Below are 19,115 nucleotides of genomic sequence, written 5' to 3' on the forward strand. Positions count from 1 at the left end.
CGATCAGCTGCCTCCTGCACACCCCCTACTGGGGATGTGCCTGCAACCAAGGTACATGCCCTTGACCGGAATCGAACCTGGGACCCTTCAGTCCGCAGGCCGACGCTCTATCCACTGAGCCAAACTGGTCAGGGCACCATTGGTATTTTGATAGGAATTGCATTGAATCTATAGATTCCTTTAGGTATTATGGACTTTTTTCTTTAAGATTTTTTTATTGATTTTTACAGAGGGAGGAAGAGAGAGAGAGATAGAAACATTGATGAGAGGAGAAACATTGATCGGCTGCTTCTTACATACCCCCACCAGGGATCAATTCCCCAACCCCAGGATTTGCCCTGACCGGAAATGGAACTGATAACCTCTTGGTGCATGGATTGACACCCAACCAATGGGCCACATTGGCTGGGTTGGAATTTTTTTTTATATTTTATTGATTTCAGATCAGAAGGGAGAGGGATAGAGAGAGAGAAACATCAATGATAAGAAAGAATCACTGATCGGCTGCCTCCTGCATGACCCACACTGGGGATTGAGCCTGCAACCTGGGCATGTGCCCTGACCAGGAATCAAACCGTGACCTCCTGTTTCATAGGTTGACGCTCAACCATTGAGCCATGCTGGCCGGGCTGGAATTTTTTTTAAAATCCTCACCCAAGGATATCTTTATTGATTTGAGGGGTATGGGGGAGAGAGAGAGAAACATCGATGTGAGAGAGAAACATAGATTGATTGCCACCTGTATGTGCCCTGACTGGTGATCCAAGTGGCAAACTAGGTATGTATCCTGACCAGGAATCAAACCCCCAACGTTTTTGGTGTACAGGATGCCGCTCCAACCAACTGAGCCACCAGTTAGGGGAGTATGGACATTTTAATAATGTTAATTCTTCCTATTCTATTAGCATGGTATATACTTCCATTTATTTCTATCTTTAATTTTCTTTGTTGTTTTATAATTTTCTGAGGACAGGTCTTTTACTTCTTTGCTTAAATTTATTCCTAGATATTTTATTTTTTGATGTAATTTTAAATGGGTTTGTTTTTTTAGTTTCCCTCTCTGATAGTTTGTATTTCATATATAAAAATGCAACTGATTTCTGAATATTAATTTTGTACCCTGCTACTTTACAGAATTCCTTCATCAGTTCTAGTAGTTTTTGGTGAAATCTTTAGGGTTCTCTATATCCAGTATCATGTCATCTGGAAATAATGAGAGTTTTACTTCCTCCTTTCCAGTTAGGATGCCTTTTTGTCGTCTTCTTGTCTGATTGCTGTGGGTAGGACTTTATTACTGTGTTGAATTAAGAGTGGTAAGGGGAGGTGGGAGAGGCTGCGGCGGAGGGGGGGGGGTCAATCGGGGAAAAAGGAGACTATGTAATACTTTAAACAATAAAAAAAAAAGAGTGTTAAAAGTGGACATTTCTGTCTTGTTCCTGATCTTAAGGAAAATGCTTTTACTTTTTCCCCATTGAGTATGACATTATCTGTGGGTTTGTCATATATGGCCTTTATTATGTTGAGTTATGTTCCTTCTATTTCTGCTTTGTTGAGAATTTTTATCATAAATGGGTGCTGGATTTTTGTCAAATGCTTTTTCTGCATCTATTAATATAAACATATGATTTTTATCCTTCATTTTTGTTTATGTAGTGTATCACATTAATTGATTTTTGATATTGAACCAACCTTGCATCCCAAGAATAAATCCCACATGATTATGATGTAAGATTTTTAAAAAAATATGTATTTTTATTGATTTTAGGGAGAGAAAGATGGAAACATCAATGATGAGAGAGAATCTTTGATTGGTTGCCTCCTGCATGCCCCCTATTGGGGATCAAGCCCACAACCCGGGCATGTGCCCTGATAAAATATCGAACTATGTTTTCCTGGTTCATAAATCAACACTCAGCCACTGAGCAACACTGGCCGGTTGATGTTTTTAATATATTGCTGAATTTGGCTTCCTAATATTTTGTTGAGGATTTTTGCATCTACGTTCATCAGAGTTATTAGCCTATAATTTTCTTTCTTTGTAGTGTCTTAATATGGTTTTGGAATTAGGATAATGCTAGCCTCATAAAATGAGCTTGGGAACCTTCCTTCCTCTTGAATTTTTTGGAGAATGCACTATTTTCATTTTCATTTATCTCAAAGTATCTTTTGATTTTTTAATCTCATTGTTAACCCAGTCGTTGTTTAATTACATTATTTAGCCTCCATCTGGAAGGTTTGTGTGATTTTCATGTAATTGATTTCTAGTTTCATACCATTGTGTTTGGAGAAGATGTTTGATATGATTTCTGCCTCTTAAGTTTATTGAGACTTGTTCTGTTACCTAACATATAGTCTATTTAGGGAAATGTTCCATATGCACTTTATTTAAAATATATGTTTTTATTGATTTTAGAGAGAGGGGCAGGGAGAGGGATAGAGAGAAACATTGATTGGCTGCTTCCTGCATGTCACCTACTAGGGATGGAGCCCGAAACCCATGTGCCCTGACCAGAAATCAAACCAGTAACCTCTTGGTTCATGGATTGATGCTCAACCACTGAGCCACTCCAGCCAGGCTCCGTGTGCACTTTAAAATAATGTATATTTTGTCAGTTTGGGGTGAAATTCTCTAAACATATCAATTAAATTAATCTGACCTACTGTGTTTTTAATGCAGCTGTTTCCTTACTGATTTTCTGTCTGGAAGATCTATCCATTGATATCAATGGGGTGTTAAAATCCCTTACTATGACTATTACTGTTGATCTTTCCCTTTATGTCTGCCAATATTTGCTTTATGAATTTAGATGCTTCTCCATTGGTTGTATTTGTTTCTTATTATGGCCTTTGTTTTAAAGTCTGTTTTGTCTGATATTAAGTATTGCTACCCTAGCTTTTTGTTTGTTTGTTCCTATTTGCATGAAATATTTTTTTCATCCCTTTACTTTCAGTCTGTGTGTGTCTTTTGATCTGAAGTTGATCTCTCATAGATAGCACATAAATGGGTCTTGTTTCATATCCAGTCAGATACCCTATGTCTTTGGATAGGAGCATTTAAACCATTTACATTTTAAGTGGTTCTTTTTAGGGATGTATTTATTGCCATTTATTATACATATTTATGTTCCTCTTTTTTCTTCTTAAAGCAGTCACTTTAACATTTCTTGTAATACTCATTTGGTAGTAATAAATTCCTTTAGCTTTTTTCTTGTCTGGAAGGCTCTTTATTATCTTTCAATTTTATTATTTTTTAAAAATTTATCTTTTTGTTGTTGTTGTTAATTTTCACCCTAGGATATTTTTCTTATTGATTTTTTAGAGAGATTGGAAAGGAGAGAGGGATGGAGGGAGGGAAGGAGAAAGGGAGGAAAGGAGGAAAAGAGGAAGGGAGGAAAGGAGAGACAGACATTGATGTAATAAAGACTCTTCAATTGGTTGCCTCCCACACACACCCTAACTTGGTGGGGTCAAACCTGTAACTCAGGTACATGCTCTTGACTGGGAATCAAACCTATGACCCTTCAGTTCATGGATCGACACTCTAACCACTGAGGAACATCAGCCAGGGCTATTTTCCTTCAATTTTAAATGACAACCATGATGAGTAGAATAGTCTTGTTTGTAGATCTTTGCTTTTCATCACTTTGTATTTCTTACCAATCCCTTCTGGCTTGCAGAGTTCTGATGAGAAATCAGCTGACAGTTTTATGGGAGCTCCCTTATAGGTAACTAACTGCTTCTCTCTTATTGCCCTCTCCTGTCTTTAACCTTTGGCATTTTAATTATGAAGTGTCTTGGGCCTCTTCGGGTTTATCTTGTTTGGGACACTCTGTACTTACTGGACTTGTGCGTCTTTTTTCTTCACCAGGTTAGGGAAGTTTTCTGTCATTATTTCTTCAAATAGGTTCTCAATCCCTTGTTCTCTCTCTTCTCCTTCTGGTGCCTTTATAATGTGGATGTTATTATACTTGATGTTGTCCCAGAAGTCCATTAAACTATCCTCATTTTAAAAAATTTTCCTCCACAAATGTTTATTTTATTTTTATTATACATTAGGTACTCTGCTGGGATCTGGGATTGTCAAGATGCATAGAATGATCCCTGACTACAGGCATTTACCATCTGGTGGGAGAAGGAAACTGTTATGCAACATAACATAATGCAGGCTCTTAAAATAGAATACAATGCCATGGAAGAGGAAAAGAATAAGGACATAATGATCGCAAGGTCAAGGGGGTCCTTTCAGAACAGGAAACCTTTCACTTAGGTCTTTTAGAATGAGGTGTGGGAAAGGAGAAAACCATGGCATGTTCAGGATGAGGGAGCTGCCCAATCACTAAAAAAATAGTTTTTATTTTTGCTGCCTTGATTGGGTATTTTATGCTACCTTGCCTTGCGAATTGTTAATTCGATCTGCTTCATCCAACTTACTGTTTATTCCTTCTAGTGTAGTCTTAATTTTAGATATTGTAGTCTTCATTTCTGACTGGTTCTTTTTTGTGGTTTCTATGTCTCTTTTTATGCTTATTATCTCTTTGTTGAAGTTCTCACTACTGAGTTCATCCATTCTTCCTCTTAAGTTCCTTGAGCATCCTTATAACCATTGTATTGAACTGTGTGTCTGGTAGATTGCTTGCCTCTATTTCATTTAGTTCTTTTTCTGGAGATTTATCCTGTTCTTTCATTTGGGGCATGCTTCTTTGTCTCCCCATTTTAGCTGCCACTGTGTGGTAGGATGGGGTTTCTGTGTATTAGGTAGATCTGCTTTGTCTGCCAGTGTTGGTAGAGTGGCCTTACATATTAGGTATCATGTGGGGCCCAGTGGTGCAGTCTCCCTGATCACCTGAGCTGGGTACTCCACAGGTGTTCGTTCCTGGGTTATGTGAGTCCTCCTGTTGTAGTTGAGTCTTGATTACTGTTGGCCCATCTGTAGGTGGGGTTGACCCTCAGGCTGTCTGACAGTGAGGATTGACCCCAACCACAGTATATGAGCAGAATTTGACCCAGTAGGGTCTGGTAGTTGCTGAGATCTTCCTTTGGATGTGCCTTTTGTGGAACTAATCAGGTGGTACTCTTTTGTGGTTTGAAGCCAGCTCCAGGGTGTGTTGGTTCTGGGGCCTCTTGGGAGAGACTCATGTGCAGGTCAATGTCAGATGCTGCCTGTGACCTGAGGTGCCTGTTAGGAGCTACAAAGCAATCCACAGGTGATGGCTGTCTCTGTCTGGGACTGGATGCATGTGGTAGGGGCCAGCCCTTTTTGTGTCTCTGCCCTTCTTACCAGTCTTGATCTGACTATTCTATAAATCCTTGGTTATAAGACTTTTCTTCAGCTAGTCTTCAGTTTGTTATTCAGGTTGATTGTTCTATAATTTAATTGTAATTCCATTGTGGTCCTAGGAGGACTTGAGTATAACTTCTACCTACTCCCTGCCATCTTGGATCCCCATTTGTCTATTAATTTAAAATCAACCAAAGGACTTGTATGCATGCATATTAGCATAACCCAGTGGTCGGCAAACTGCGGCTCACGAGCCACATGCGGCTCTTTGGCCCCTTGAGTGTGGCTCTTCCACAAAATACCACGGCCTGGACGAGTCTATTTTGAAGAAGTGGCATTAGAAGAAGTTTAAGTTTAAAATATTTGGCTCTCAAAAGAAATTTCAATCGTTGTACTGTTGATATTTGGCTCTGTTGACTAATGAGTTTGCCGACCACTGGCATAACCAATGGACACAAGACACTGGGGGTAGGGGGTAGGGGGTAGGGGAGGCCGGGGGCAGGTCAATGGGGAAAAAAAGGAGTCATATGTACTACTATTTGTAATACTTTAAACAATAAAATAAAATTTTAAAAAATAATTTCCAAAAAAATGGTTTTAAGAAGAAGAATGAAAATATTAAGTATATGCACAGGTTTAAATTAAAGAAACCAAATTTATGCTAATTCTAAAATGATCTGAACTCACCCCTCTGCTACAGCAATTGAGCCAGTTTTGGTACAGTCAGGAAACTGCTTTGCGGCTTGCTAAGGAAGTGACTTCAGCTGCTGGGGAAGGTGGAAGGTGAGATTCAAATTTTGTTTCTCTTTTGTTTTAATCTAAATTAATATTTTCAATGTCCTTCCTCGATGAGAGATGATTTGTAAGAAGTCTGATTCATAATCTGCAAAATTTGTAGTTCATGATTTGTAGAATATGAGGAATAAGAACTGCTATAATAACAAGTTTAGGGGCACCCAGAAATGTATTCATTGTAGGATTTCTTATCTCTGTCCTTTATTTTAATATTTGCTAACCTGCTCCTTACTTTTATACCCTTACAGTTTGCTTTAAGAGAAAAAAAAATCTTAATACTTGACTTTTTGAAATTTTAAGAATGTAGGTTTTCTTTTTTTTAACTTGGTTTTTATTTTTATCAAGACTTTACATGCATAGCCCTGACCGAGTGGCTCATTTGGTTAGAGCATTGTTCCATATACCTAAAGGTTGTGGGTTCTATTCCCAGTCAGGGCACATACCTAGGTTGTAGGTTCAATCCCCAGTCAGGCTGCATACAGGAGCCAACCAATTGATGTTTCTTTCTCTCTTGCACTCTCCCTGCCTCTCTCTCTAAATCAATAAACATCCTCAGGTGAGGATAAAAATCCACAAAACTTTACATGCATGTAATTTAACATCGAATGATCCTAAAAAGCTGGTTCAGACTTTATCACTTCCACAGATGTGCATGCTTTCTGTCCATGCTCCCAATACTATTATTTCCAGATTTGGGCTATGACAGGGTTCATATTGTTATGAAACATAACATAATGTTCTTACAGCTGAACCTTTTACTTTTTTCTTATTGTAAAATTATAAGTTTCCTATTTTTTATGTGTTTCTATGTCCATATCACCTACTAACCATCAAATTCTTCCCCAGTTATGCATATCTCCTATCTATAAATGCAAAAATATTTCAACTCCTTGAAAAAAATTACCTGAGGTCTTTACCAAGCTGGACTGGTTGATTTCTAGCTTTGCTGAAGTTCTTATCTTGGTTTCTTTCTTCACCATCATGCTCATAGTCCTTTTTCCTTTCTTTTATTTTGGATTTCCAGTTTCCTGTACCCCAGTTCTCATTTTGCAGCCTTAATCTGGGTTGGGTCCATCCTTCAATAGCTTCCACAGAAAAGATATGTGGGAAGGGAATTTTAAAAACCTTTCATTTCTGAAAATGCCTTTATTCCACTCTTACTTTCAATTGTAATAGTTTTGCTGGGTATGTAATTCCAGGTTTTGAGGACATTGCTTCCTGGCCTCCAAGTATCCATAGGTGCTATTGAGAAATCCCATGCTGTTCTGAGTTCTTTCAGGAAACCCGTTTTTTCCTTGCTCAGTGCAAACTTGGGTTCTTTTTTTAATTCCTAATATTTGATGTGTCCTGGCATAGAATATTCCCCTCTTGTGCTGGATGGGGAGCTCTTTCAATCTCATTTCCTTCAGTTTGGGAAAACTGTCTTAAGCCTATTTCCTCCCCCACTGTTTTTTCTATTCCTCTTTCTGGAACTCCTGTTATTTGGATGTTGGGCCTTACCTTACTTTCTGGGAATATTCCTTAACTTTATTTTCTAAACATTCTGCTGAGTTTACCTTTTCTGTTGTCATATACACTGAGTGGACAGATTATTATGATCTCTGAACGCATAATAATCTGGCCACTCATTGTATATCCTATATAATAAAAGGCTAATATGCAAATTGTCCCCTCGACCAGGAGTTCGACCAGCAGGCAGACCGGCCAACCACCCATGTTCCCTCCCCCTGGCCAGGCTGGCCGGACCCCACCCATGCACAAATTCATGCACCAGGCCTCTAACATATATATACTGAGTGGCCAGATTATTATGTGTTCAGAGATCATAATAATCTGGCCACTCAGTGTATATATTCATTTACAGCTCTCTTTTGGGGTCTCTGAATATATATTTATTTATTTTAAATTTTATTGATTGATTTTTAGAAAGAGAGGAAGGAGGAGAGAGAGAAACATTGATTTACTGTTCCACTTACTATTGCATTCATTGATTGTGCTGAATATTATTGTATCTTGTTTATCCTTCTGAGGATATTAATTACAAGATTTTTAAAAAAGTTTTCTTCTCCCCATTTAGTCTGCTTACTACAACATGCATTTTCTGTTCATTTATTTTGGTCTCTAATATTAAATGTTTTCCTTGAATGTCCATTGACCTTCACTGTCCACTTAGATTACGTCAGAAAGCTGTGACACTTGGCAGAATTTATTTGCTTGGTCTCTGCAATTGGATGACCTCGGTGAGCTATTCCTAGGGAATCCCAGTGTCATTTTGTCTGAGTTTTTTCCTCTGGGGCTGGTCAGAGCTCTAGGAAGAGTCTTCTAATTCTTCCCTGGAAGTTATGTGTGTCGTGACATCATGCAGGGGTCCTCAAACTTTTTAAACAGGGGGCCAGTTCACTGTCCCTCAGACCATTGGAGGGCCAGACTATAGTTTGAAAAAAAAACTATGAACAAATTCCTATGCGCACTGCGGGCCTGGGACTAGTCGGCTGCTAAGCAGGACAGGCAGCGGCACCCGGCGGGCCGGATAAATGTCCTCAGCGGGCTGCATGTGGCCCGCGGGCCGTAGTTTGAGGACGCCTGATAGAGGACCACATTACTGAGAGGACTAAAGGTCCTAGCATCCAGTGGGTTTAACTTAATCCTTGTCATTGCCACACAGTACCACATTACTAGTTGTGCTGGCACTCCCTTTTTGTCCCCCAATCCAGAGACCGTCCCTCCAGGTTTCTGTCTCCTGGGAGAAGGAGGAGAGTCTTGGGAATTACTGTCTACCTACATGGACCTTCAGCCGCTTCCTGAGTTACTGATCTGCAGATCCTGAGCCTTGGGGTGCGGTGATAGAGAGAAGGTTGCTCCCCAGCTTTCCTGGCTGCCAGTTCAGGATTTGGTGTTTGGGCCTGTCAAGTCAGATACAACTCTCCACTGTTTTCCAGCTTTTTATGTGTGTTTATTTTGTCTCTTCTCACATTCTCTTTCTCTTGGCTTTAACAACAAAATAGAATCTTACTTGTGGTGTATTGAGTGGACTTCATGAGGGTGCAAATCTACATTCCCATCCACCATCTTTAACTAGAAGTCCCAAGTTTCTTTTTTTTTTTTCTGTTTTCTTTTTAAATTATATGTAGTTGTTTTTTAGGTTTTTCTTAATGACACTGTTTTTTATACATTTTTTTCCCATTAATATGAGGGCTTTGGATGCAACTTTTAATTTTTTCTGATAGGCATCTTCAGGAGCTGTGTCAATCTTTTTGTAAAAAAATAAAATTTTTATTGATTTCAGAGAGGAAGGGAGAGGGAGAGGGAGAGAGAGATAGAACACCAATGATGAGAGAGAATCATTGATCAGCTGCCTCCTACACACCCCCCCTACTGGGGATCGAGCCCGCAACCCAGGCATGTGCCCTTGACTGGAATCAAACCTGGAGCCCTTCAGTCCACAGGCGGATGCTCTATCCACGGAGCCAAACCAGCTAGGGCAATAATTGCTGCCTGCCCTGTTCTCAGTGTCAGCAGTTTATGAGGGTCACCTTGTTTAGTTCTAACACCCCTGTGAGGTAGTTACCATTATATTCTCTATTCTAAAGACAGAGCTGAGGCTCAAGAGATTCAGCCACTTGCACAAGGGAACTCAGGAGTGATTTGCCCTAGGACCCCACCACTCCATGACAAACCCCATTGACCCCCTGGGTTCACCTCACCCTGCTTCCTCCTTCCTGCATCTGAGACACTTTTCTGCTGCCTGTGTACATCCTTCAGAATATTTTAGAGAAATTCTGCTGGCTACAAGCTCAGATTTAGTTGGTCTGAAACTACCTTTATTTCACCCTCTTTCTTGGGTGCATCTGATTGCTGCTTGTTATCCCAGCACAGTGAAGACATCCTGGCTCTATACCTTGACTTTCCCTCCTTCCCCCCAAACTCTGGCAGCATCCTGGGATGAGGCTCTGATTGCCCCTGACACCCAGACTGGGACATGCACATTTTCCACAGACGCATATGTGCAATCATCAGGCTGTTACATACTTCAAGTGTATTTGGGCCAAGCAGCCTATTTAGCTAGCTTGGGTGCCTAATGTGGTGTACAGAAATGAATCTCACAGGTTTAAGACTGAGTTTAATTTTCAAAAGTACTGTTTTGAATGATAATATATATGAATGGTAAATATCTAAAAGTTATAAAGGGGATTGAGAAAATGTCAGCCTCCTTCCTCATTATCTCCAGGCCCCCAGTTCTCCTCCTGTGAGGCAGCCATGGTCTCTGGTTCTTGTGCCTCTGAGCATATTTTCTCACACTCATGCAAATGTCTTTTTGCCCCTTGTGTTCCTGGAGTGTCTTGGGGGTGTGATATTACATAATATTCCATTGTAACAGATGGACCACAATCAACTCAATAGTTCAGTATTTATTTCTAGCTTCTTTCGCAGTTAGTTTTAAAAGTTAACCATTGGGCCCTGGCCGGTGTGCTCAGTAGTTAGAGTGTCAACCCACACACCAGAGAGTCTCGGGTTCGATTCCTGGTCAAGGGCATGTACCTGGGTAGTAAGTTCAATCCTCAGTTGGAGCGAGGCTACCAATCGATGTCTCTCTCTCGTCTCTCTCTCTCTCATCTCTTTTTTTCTCTGTCTTCTCATCATTCCCTCCCTTTCCACTCTCTCTAAATATCAATGGAAAAATATCCCTGAGTGAAGATTAACAAAAAAAGAGTTAACTATTGGAACAGTGCTTACCTGTTCATAAACTGTAGGCTGCTGGTAATAATTTCCTTACACAAAAAAGCAGCAGAACCCTAGCTGGTTTGGCTCAGTAGATAGAGCATCAGCCTGTGGATTGAAGGGTCCTGGGTTTGATTCCGGTCAAGGGCACATGCCTGGGTCGCAGGCTCGATCCCCAGTAGGGGGCGTGCAGGAGGCAGCCAATCAATGGTTCTCATCATTGATGTTTCTATCTCTCTCCCTCTCCCTTCCTCTCTAAAATCAATAAAAAATATATATTTTTAAAAGCTGCAGAAATTTAAAGTAGCTTTTCTGCACTGAGACCTCATTTTAATGTATCTTTTTAGAAAACTGGAGTTACTAAAGCAGTTATTTGGGGTTTTCCTCTCAAGATTATGAACATTACAAAGTAACTTCAAAATATTTAGTTTGAGATTAACAGTATTTGACATAAATGTTAAAGGAACATGAAATAATAGGTAAATTTAGATTTCAGGCTACCTAATTTTGTCTTTATATGTTCCTAATGTTTTACATTTTTTATTATAAAGAGCACATATATCACTTTCATACGAGTTTCAGATTTTTAAATACAAGATTCCTTAAAAGTGAGGCATTTTGTTTTCTCTCACAATTTACTGCTGTCACGTTAGTTGCAGTGTTATTTCCTTTAGGAAGGTCTGTGCATGGAACCCCTGGTGTTTAGTGAAGTTGGCTAATGTTAGAAGCTGTCTACAAGAGCTCTTTGTGCACATATTCACTTTGTTTTCCAGGGTAGCCTGTGTGAGCACCCCTAGTGTTTACCAGAAACTGAGAGAGCTGCACAGAGAAGACTTGGCTGTATACCTCTTTGAGTATGACAGAAGATTTTCCATTTATGGAGAGGAGTTTATCTTCTATGATTACAATAATCCACTGGACTTCCCTGTAAATATTGCCCATCATAGTTTTGACATTGTCATAGCGGATCCCCCCTATCTTTCTGAGGAATGTCTCAGGAAAACGTCAGAGACCATCAAGTACCTGACTCAGGGCAAGATTCTGCTGTGCACAGGTAGGTGCTGGCCTGCCATCTCATAAAGGTTGATAATGGTGGATATTCAAGCCTCAGTTGTCAAGAGTTGAAAGATCTTAGAACTCATATCCTAAATCTACCACTTGTCGTGTGACCATAAACAGGCTTTGTAACCTCTCTATGCCCCTGTTTCCTCATCTGTAAATATGGGGCTGGTAATGCTGCCTGACTTCCAGTGTTGTGAGGACTGAGCGCCTGACACACATTGGGTGGGGTCGCATGTGGTGAGCGTATTCATCATGGTTATCATCAGTAGTTAACACAGCCTTTGCACTTGATGTCGAATCTGTGGAGTTAACGTGCATTGCCTGAGGTTACAAGTTAGGCATTGGATCAGGTTTGTTACAGCAGAACAGTGTTCTTTCTGGGGAGATTGAGATACACTATTTTCTTAAGATGGATGTAATGAAATCTGACACAGAACTAAAACTCTAACTACCTCTCTGTCTGGGCAGTCCCCTGCTCCTGCACCCAGCCTGTGCCCACGCTTCTGCCCACATCACCCTGGCTGAGCAGTGGAGCTGTTCTTCTGGTTGTCGAGTTGTAGACTTAGTCAAAAACACAATTCTTGTTCACACAACTAGTATTTACTTATTAACTCACTAGTGGGAATTAATTAGAGGAAGTATTTTAACATTGCTGTTTGCCCTTTCTCTATAATAGAAGTATCAGAGATAAAAGAAAATTAGTAAAATGTATATAAAAATACTATATAAATTAATAAATAATCACAACATGATATAACAACAGCAAAGACATGATATAAAAACAACAAAAACATGATGTAAAAACAACACTGATACAATGACTAATAAATTGATTAAACTTATTCTAATATCTCCCTGTATACCACATTAAGAGTGAAAACACTTTTGGGAGTGCTTGACTAATTTCCCTTGTGATGAAGTATTTACAACTTTAACTTTAATGTCACACGCTCTTTAAACTCAAGAGAAAGCAACGTATAACTGACCATGTGTGAAAATGGGTTCAGGTAGGAATATTCCTACTCTGTCTAAAATTTGTCCTTGTGATTTATTAATAGTCATCGCAAATGCTGGCATCATGGGAAACTGTCTTTGAATTAATTTAAATGGGAGGCCAGTGTCAGATGGGGACAAATCAATTCTTGGAATCAGAACAACCTCTCCTTCTGCAGATCCTGTTAATACTTCAGCTTCGATTATGTTAGGTCGCAATCTTTTGATAATAAATCTAGTATCATTACAAAGACCCCATTTACTATTAAGATTTCTCAATAGCATGATGATTGCACACACTTTCAATTTTAATTTATGACACAGCATTCCCGAAGGAGTAATACTATTAAGAAATTCAATGGGAAAATTTTCCTTTTCAGCATCATCTGTTGAATCAATGGAGTCATCACTCTTGCACAGCTTTCAGAGCTTTATGCAAATAACATGACCCTCTAGCTGTGGCTCATGACCCTTTATGCAAATAACATGACCCTCTAGCTGTGGCACATGACCCTTTATGCAAATAACATGACCCTCTAGCTCCCACCCGCCGCTGCCGCGCCCAGGCGGGGGCCGGGATGGGGCTCCCTCCTGCCAGCAGCCTGCTGTTCGGTCATCCGGTCATTTAGGTTGTGACGGCCCCTGGCTTCTTATATATTAGGATAGCTGTGACTAGCCCTTTGTGCCAGCTGACAGGCAGATTGCCTGACCTCATGGAGCATACATTTGGTTTTAGGGGACAGATTAAAAAATGTAATACAACAGAAGAGATGAGTTCCTAATTTTGATAAGTATATGAAAAAAATCAGAGAAAGACAGGCTGGCAGAGTCAGGGGGCCCTACTTCAGATCCACAAGTTCTCTGGGCTGAGCAGCATTGCAGCAGTGGCCTCAAGGGGAGTCCGATGAGGGGGCCTCAGACAGCTGCTAGTCAGAGTTGGCATTTTCTTTTACAGTGTCCACCCCCCAAGGAACAAGATCCAGTTTGTCTAAAAAAGTTCACTTTAACTTTGTACCAAAAACATTTATGGGGGTGAGTGGACATAGCTCTGGATGAGGTTGGAGAGGAAACTGAAAAAAATGTGCTGTCCTCTGCATGTGGGAAGTGAGAAAGGGGAGAATCCAGGATGAGTCCTGGGTTCCTATCTGTGCAGCACTTGCTACCATAGGCATCAAGGGACAGGTGCTTGGCAGCATCTGGGGTGATATCCACATCGGTGGGCAGTGCAAGACAGGCAGTGGGGTGAAGATGGGGGGCTGAGAGAGAAATAAGTTTGGTCATCCAAAGGTTGGTGGAAATATATCCCTATGAGTTTACAAGATTAGATATTACTGTAAAGGGGATTCTATATATATATATATATATATATATATATATGTATATATATATATATATATATATATATATATTGTTTAAAGTATTACAAATAGTAGTACATATGTCTCAATTTTCCCCCATTGACCTCCCTTACCCCCTGGCACATGCCCTCACCCCCCCCTCCCCCAGTCGTGCGTCCATTGGTTATGCTTATATATGCATGCATACAAGAACTTCGGTTGATCTCTTACCTCCCCGCAACCCTCCCCTGCCTTCCCGCTGTAGTTTTGACAGTCTGTTTGATGCTTCTTTGCCTCTGTATCCATTTTTGTTCAACAGTTTATAATGTTCTGTATATTCCACAAATGAGTAAGATCATGTGGTATTTCTCTTTCACTGACTGGCTTATTTCACTTAGCATAATGCTCTCCAGTTCCATTCATGCTGTTGCAAATGGTAAGAATTCCTTCTTTTTTACAGCAGCATAGTATTCCATTGTGTAGATGTACCACAGTTTTCTAATCCATTCATCTGCTGATGGGCATTTAGGCTGTTTCCAGATCTTAGCTATTGTAAATTGTGCTGCTATGAACATAGGGGCATATATCCTTTCTGATTGGTGTTTCTGTTTTCTTGGGATATATACCTAGAAGTGGTATTACTGGGTCAAATGGCAATTCCATTTTTAATTTTTTGAGGAAACACCATACTGTTTTCCACAGTGGCTGCACCAAACCAGTCTGCACTCCCACCAGCAGTGCACGAGGGTTCTGAAAAGGGGATTCTTGATCAAAGTGGAAAATACCTGTTTTTTTCTTTCTTTTTAAAAGGCATTACAATATTTTATTTAATTTGTATTACTTTTTAAAATCCTCATCCAAGGATATGTTTTTATTGATTTTAGAGGGAGGGAGGGAGGGAGGGAGGGAGGGAGGGAGGAGGATGGGGGAGAGAGAGAGAGAGAAACATCAATATGAGAAACATTGATTGGTTGCCTCCCATATGCACCTAACTAGGGATCAAATTCACGACCTAGGTATGTGCCTTGACCAGGAATCTAATCTGCAGTCTTTTGGTGTACAGGACAATGTTCTAACCAACTGAGCCACCCAACCAGGGCAACACCAGTGTTTTTTATTTATTTACTTATTAAATTTATTGGGGTGACACTGGTTAACATGAACAGATAGGTTTCAGGTGCGGGTTTCCATGTTACAACACCACCAGTTTTTAATACATATTTTTGCTTTCCTTATATTACTTATTAGGTTATAACCTATTTCTAAGACACTTGAAGTGTCTTAGCTTTGCAAAGACAGGAAAACTATTTATTAAATAAGAAAGAAAAGGAAGAAAGTAACTAAATTTCAAAAATGTTGGAAAAGTAAAGAGGAATATGAAGAACTGACCTCCACCCTCATTTGCTGAGTGGTATTGTCACGTTGTGCCAGGGCCCAGGGTGCATGGTTGTATTTGTCTTCTAGTTCATCTGGTCTGTTCTCTTCAGGTGCTGTCATGGAGGAAGAGGCAGCAAAACTTCTTGGAGTGAAGATGTGCAAATTTATTCCAAAGCACACCCGGACCTTGGCAAATGAGTTTCGCTGTTACGTGAATTATGACTCTCAACTTGACCATGATGTGTAAATGGTAGACAGTGTATATATACTACAGGACAGGACCCTGTGTGACATTCCCCTCTTTATTTTCTTAGTGGGTTGTAAAGCTGTGCACTTGGCCATCACACTTTTGGATAATTTGAAATTGACTTAAAAGATCACTCAGTATTGTCCTAGCTGGCTTTGTTCAGTGGTTAGAGCGTCAGCCCGTGATCTTGGGTTTAGTTTCCTGCAACCTGGGTTGCAGGTTCGATGTTTTTCTCTGTCCCCCTCCTCCTCCCTTCCACTCTCTAAAAACAATAGAAAAAAATGTCCTCGGGTAAGGATTGAAAAATAATAATAATAAAAAAAAGATCACTCAGTATTTTTGAGACTTATATTTTTATAATTGTAATGTATTTTTATCATTAACCTGAGATGTTAAATATTCAGTAAATGTTCTTTTAAAAAATAACCCCTACGTTAACATTTCCTTAAGGTTGCTAAAAATTAATTAAGGAGGTAACACATACTATAACAAATCATGTGTAGGAATGTAATGTGTAACTTAGGCATGGTGGGCAAGTAGCAGTATAGAAATAACAATTTTAGTTGGTCTATAAATCTAGCCTTTAAGATAAGGGAAACCTTTTCTCCATGGGGTTAGAGGAGGGAAGAGGCAAAGCTTTACTCATATAAAAATGCATTTTAATAAGCAGCTAACATGTCTTTTTTTTGCTTTGGATTCTTTGTGATTCCAGTTGTGTGTATTTTAAAATTGACTTTAGAGACAGAGGGGAAAAGAGAAAGAGAGAGAAAAAAAAACACACATAAATTTGTTGTTCCATTTATTTATGCATTTGTTGGCTGTTTCTTGTATGTGCCCTGACTGGGAATCAAATCCACAGCCTTGGCATAAACCTTGGCGTATGGGGATGATGCTCTAACCAACTGAGATACCTGGCCAGGGCTTGTGATTCCATTTTAACAAGCCCATATTTGTTTCTGATTGGTGTCTGGATTTTAAGAATGACTTGTAGCTGTATCCTGGCAACCTGAAAAGCTTGACTTAGGCCTGGATGTGTTCCTGTCTGTTTGTCTCCCTCCAGGCAGGTAGAGTGCACATGGCCACCAGCTGTTGAATGGCAAGGAAGGCTGGGCCATGCTCTCAAGTCTGTCTGTAAGCAGGGGGTTCTTAGGAGGTGACTTCATCTCTGACATTACCATAGAACCGCAAAAATCAAAGAGGATGATTAAGAGACATCTTTGTAAGTCCTTCCTAATTCAAAAGTTTGCATTTACACCAGGACAACCATAATGTGAGTAGAAAGGGGAGGGATAATAACTGCAGTTCTGCTAGCAACTCAGAGATTTCCATGTTGTTACTCAGCTGTGTGCAAGAGCAGATGAAATGTGTGGTGAAGTGAAACCCCATTTCAGATGAGAATCGCATGCTAGTTCCTTTCCTTTCTGCAGTCTGAGCATGAACCAGTTACTAAAACTGACCTCTTGTCCCTTTTGCCTTAATAAAAGAAATGCAATCCTACCAGAAGTCTGGGTTATTGGCCTCTGAATGTGGAACAGCTGGCAGGTGCCAGTGTCTTTTGAGGGCTCTTCCCAAATGATTCCATTTTTACAAAATAAGCATATAACAGAAATATTGTCTGTTGGAAAAAATCTTCAATGACCAGTAAGGTACCTCCATTCCGAGAGTTGCCATGAAACCCTCAAAATAGAATTACTTGAAAGAAAAGTAGGCATGGTGGCACTTTTTAAGAGGAGGGGAAGAAGCTATGAAATTTACAATCCAATGCTGTTAGAATTTATTGTACTCAGATCAACAAGATGCAGATGTGTTAACAATGTTACCAGGATCAGGAGGAAAAGATGTCCTTGAACTTCGGTGGCATAATTCTCTAGCCAGTATATTTCCCTAGTTGTCGTTAAAACACAATACTAACCACTTCCTTCCAAAATAAAAAACTTTAATTTTAACAAGAGAACAAAATTCTGTTCAATAAACTATTCATTGAAGCAGTATCTCCCCATAATGGATCACTGCCCTCTAATATCAATATATTATCTCTAATTGCTGCTATCTAGGGATAGATTTCATTTTTACTTATTTATTTTCAAGAGAGAGAGATTGGGAGGCAGGAAGGGAGAGAGAGAAACATGGATTTGTTGTCCAACTCATTTATGCATTCATTCATGGGTTGATTCTGTATGTGCCCTGACCAGTGATCGAACCTATAACCAAGGTTATAGACGATGTGCTAACCAACTGCCTACCTGGCCAGGGCATGGATAGATTTCATTTTAAACTTACCTTTTATACTTAAAAACAAACATACAAATAAATAGGCACTTTGAAGTAATATAAACACTTCACATAAGAGCTGGATACTACTTATTCTCAGCCTAACTCGTGAGTCACTGGGGCAATGTGTTTTCGCTGCCTACTGTGTGTGGACAGAGACTGCTAGGTGCTTCACAATGGTGATCAGCCATCACTGTACCTGTGAGGTGGATGGCACCACCTCATTTTACAGATGAGGACACTAGCTCTGATTCTTGGGCAGTATGTGAGGTGAGCAGAGGCCTGAGCATGCCCAGCGTGCCGACAGCCAATTCAGTTTCCACTTTGAACTGAGTGCAGAGTTGGAGTGGTTCACAGCTGGCTCCAGGAGCTCAGCACCTGGAACAGGGCAAGTGCTCAATAAATAGTTAAATGGATGAATGTGCCATTCAGAGAAAAAGTACAAAAGTTGCCTTTATAATCTTAGAATGAAAAGCCAATTTCTCCCTAATATTAGGACAATGCTCTAACCCAGCGGTCGCCAACCTTTCGGACCTCATGGACCACCAGTGGTCTGTGGACCACCCATGGGCAACTGCTGCTCTAACCAACTGAGGTACCTGGCCAGGGCAGTGGATTATTGTTGTTGTTATCTGAACTAGCAACAAAAGGTTGCTCTGAACCTATTGTTTCTGGACAACATACTCTAGAGATACCACCACTAGGGCTACCTTTATTTAAAAAATACCTAACTATATGGAACTATCCATAGCTACTTGGAAAATCCCAATTCTGTTCAAGGTGTTTTCATGCACAACTTCTGTCAACAGATAGTAAAAGTTGCAAGTCCTCTCAGTGAACCTTGCGTCTAGATCAAATGAAGACTGATGGTGACTCAGGCAGCCAAAACTGTGTACTTCTATGGCAGCTGAAACTTGGGGAGTGAAACACATGAAGAAAGGGCACTTGTCGGCTTGGGTGGGGTGTCACAGGAGAGCAAAGAGATTGACTTTATGTGATTACTTGATCTAAGACAAATAATCTTAAACTTCCACCA

The 19,115-nt window shown here is 40.1% G+C and overlaps 1 protein-coding gene across 2 annotated transcripts in view; it reads left to right on the top strand.

The window, feature by feature from the left end:
• The window catches only part of EEF1AKMT1 (EEF1A lysine methyltransferase 1), a 39,113-nt gene extending 21,809 nt beyond the window's left edge, over positions 1–17,304 (top strand). For both annotated transcript variants that reach the window (XM_080662120.1, XM_080662119.1), the window contains exons 3-5: positions 5,979–6,061; positions 11,566–11,846; positions 15,672–17,304. In XM_080662120.1, coding sequence (XP_080518246.1) covers positions 5,979–6,061; positions 11,566–11,846; positions 15,672–15,808 — 501 coding nt within the window. In that variant the 3' untranslated portion in view covers positions 15,809–17,304. The remainder of the gene's footprint in view (positions 1–5,978; positions 6,062–11,565; positions 11,847–15,671) is intronic.
• Positions 17,305–19,115: the final 1,811 nt, after the last annotated feature.

Source organism: Plecotus auritus (genome assembly GCF_963455305.1).
Source record: "Plecotus auritus genome assembly, chromosome: 3".
In the NCBI taxonomy this organism is placed as follows: Eukaryota; Metazoa; Chordata; class Mammalia; order Chiroptera; family Vespertilionidae; genus Plecotus; species Plecotus auritus.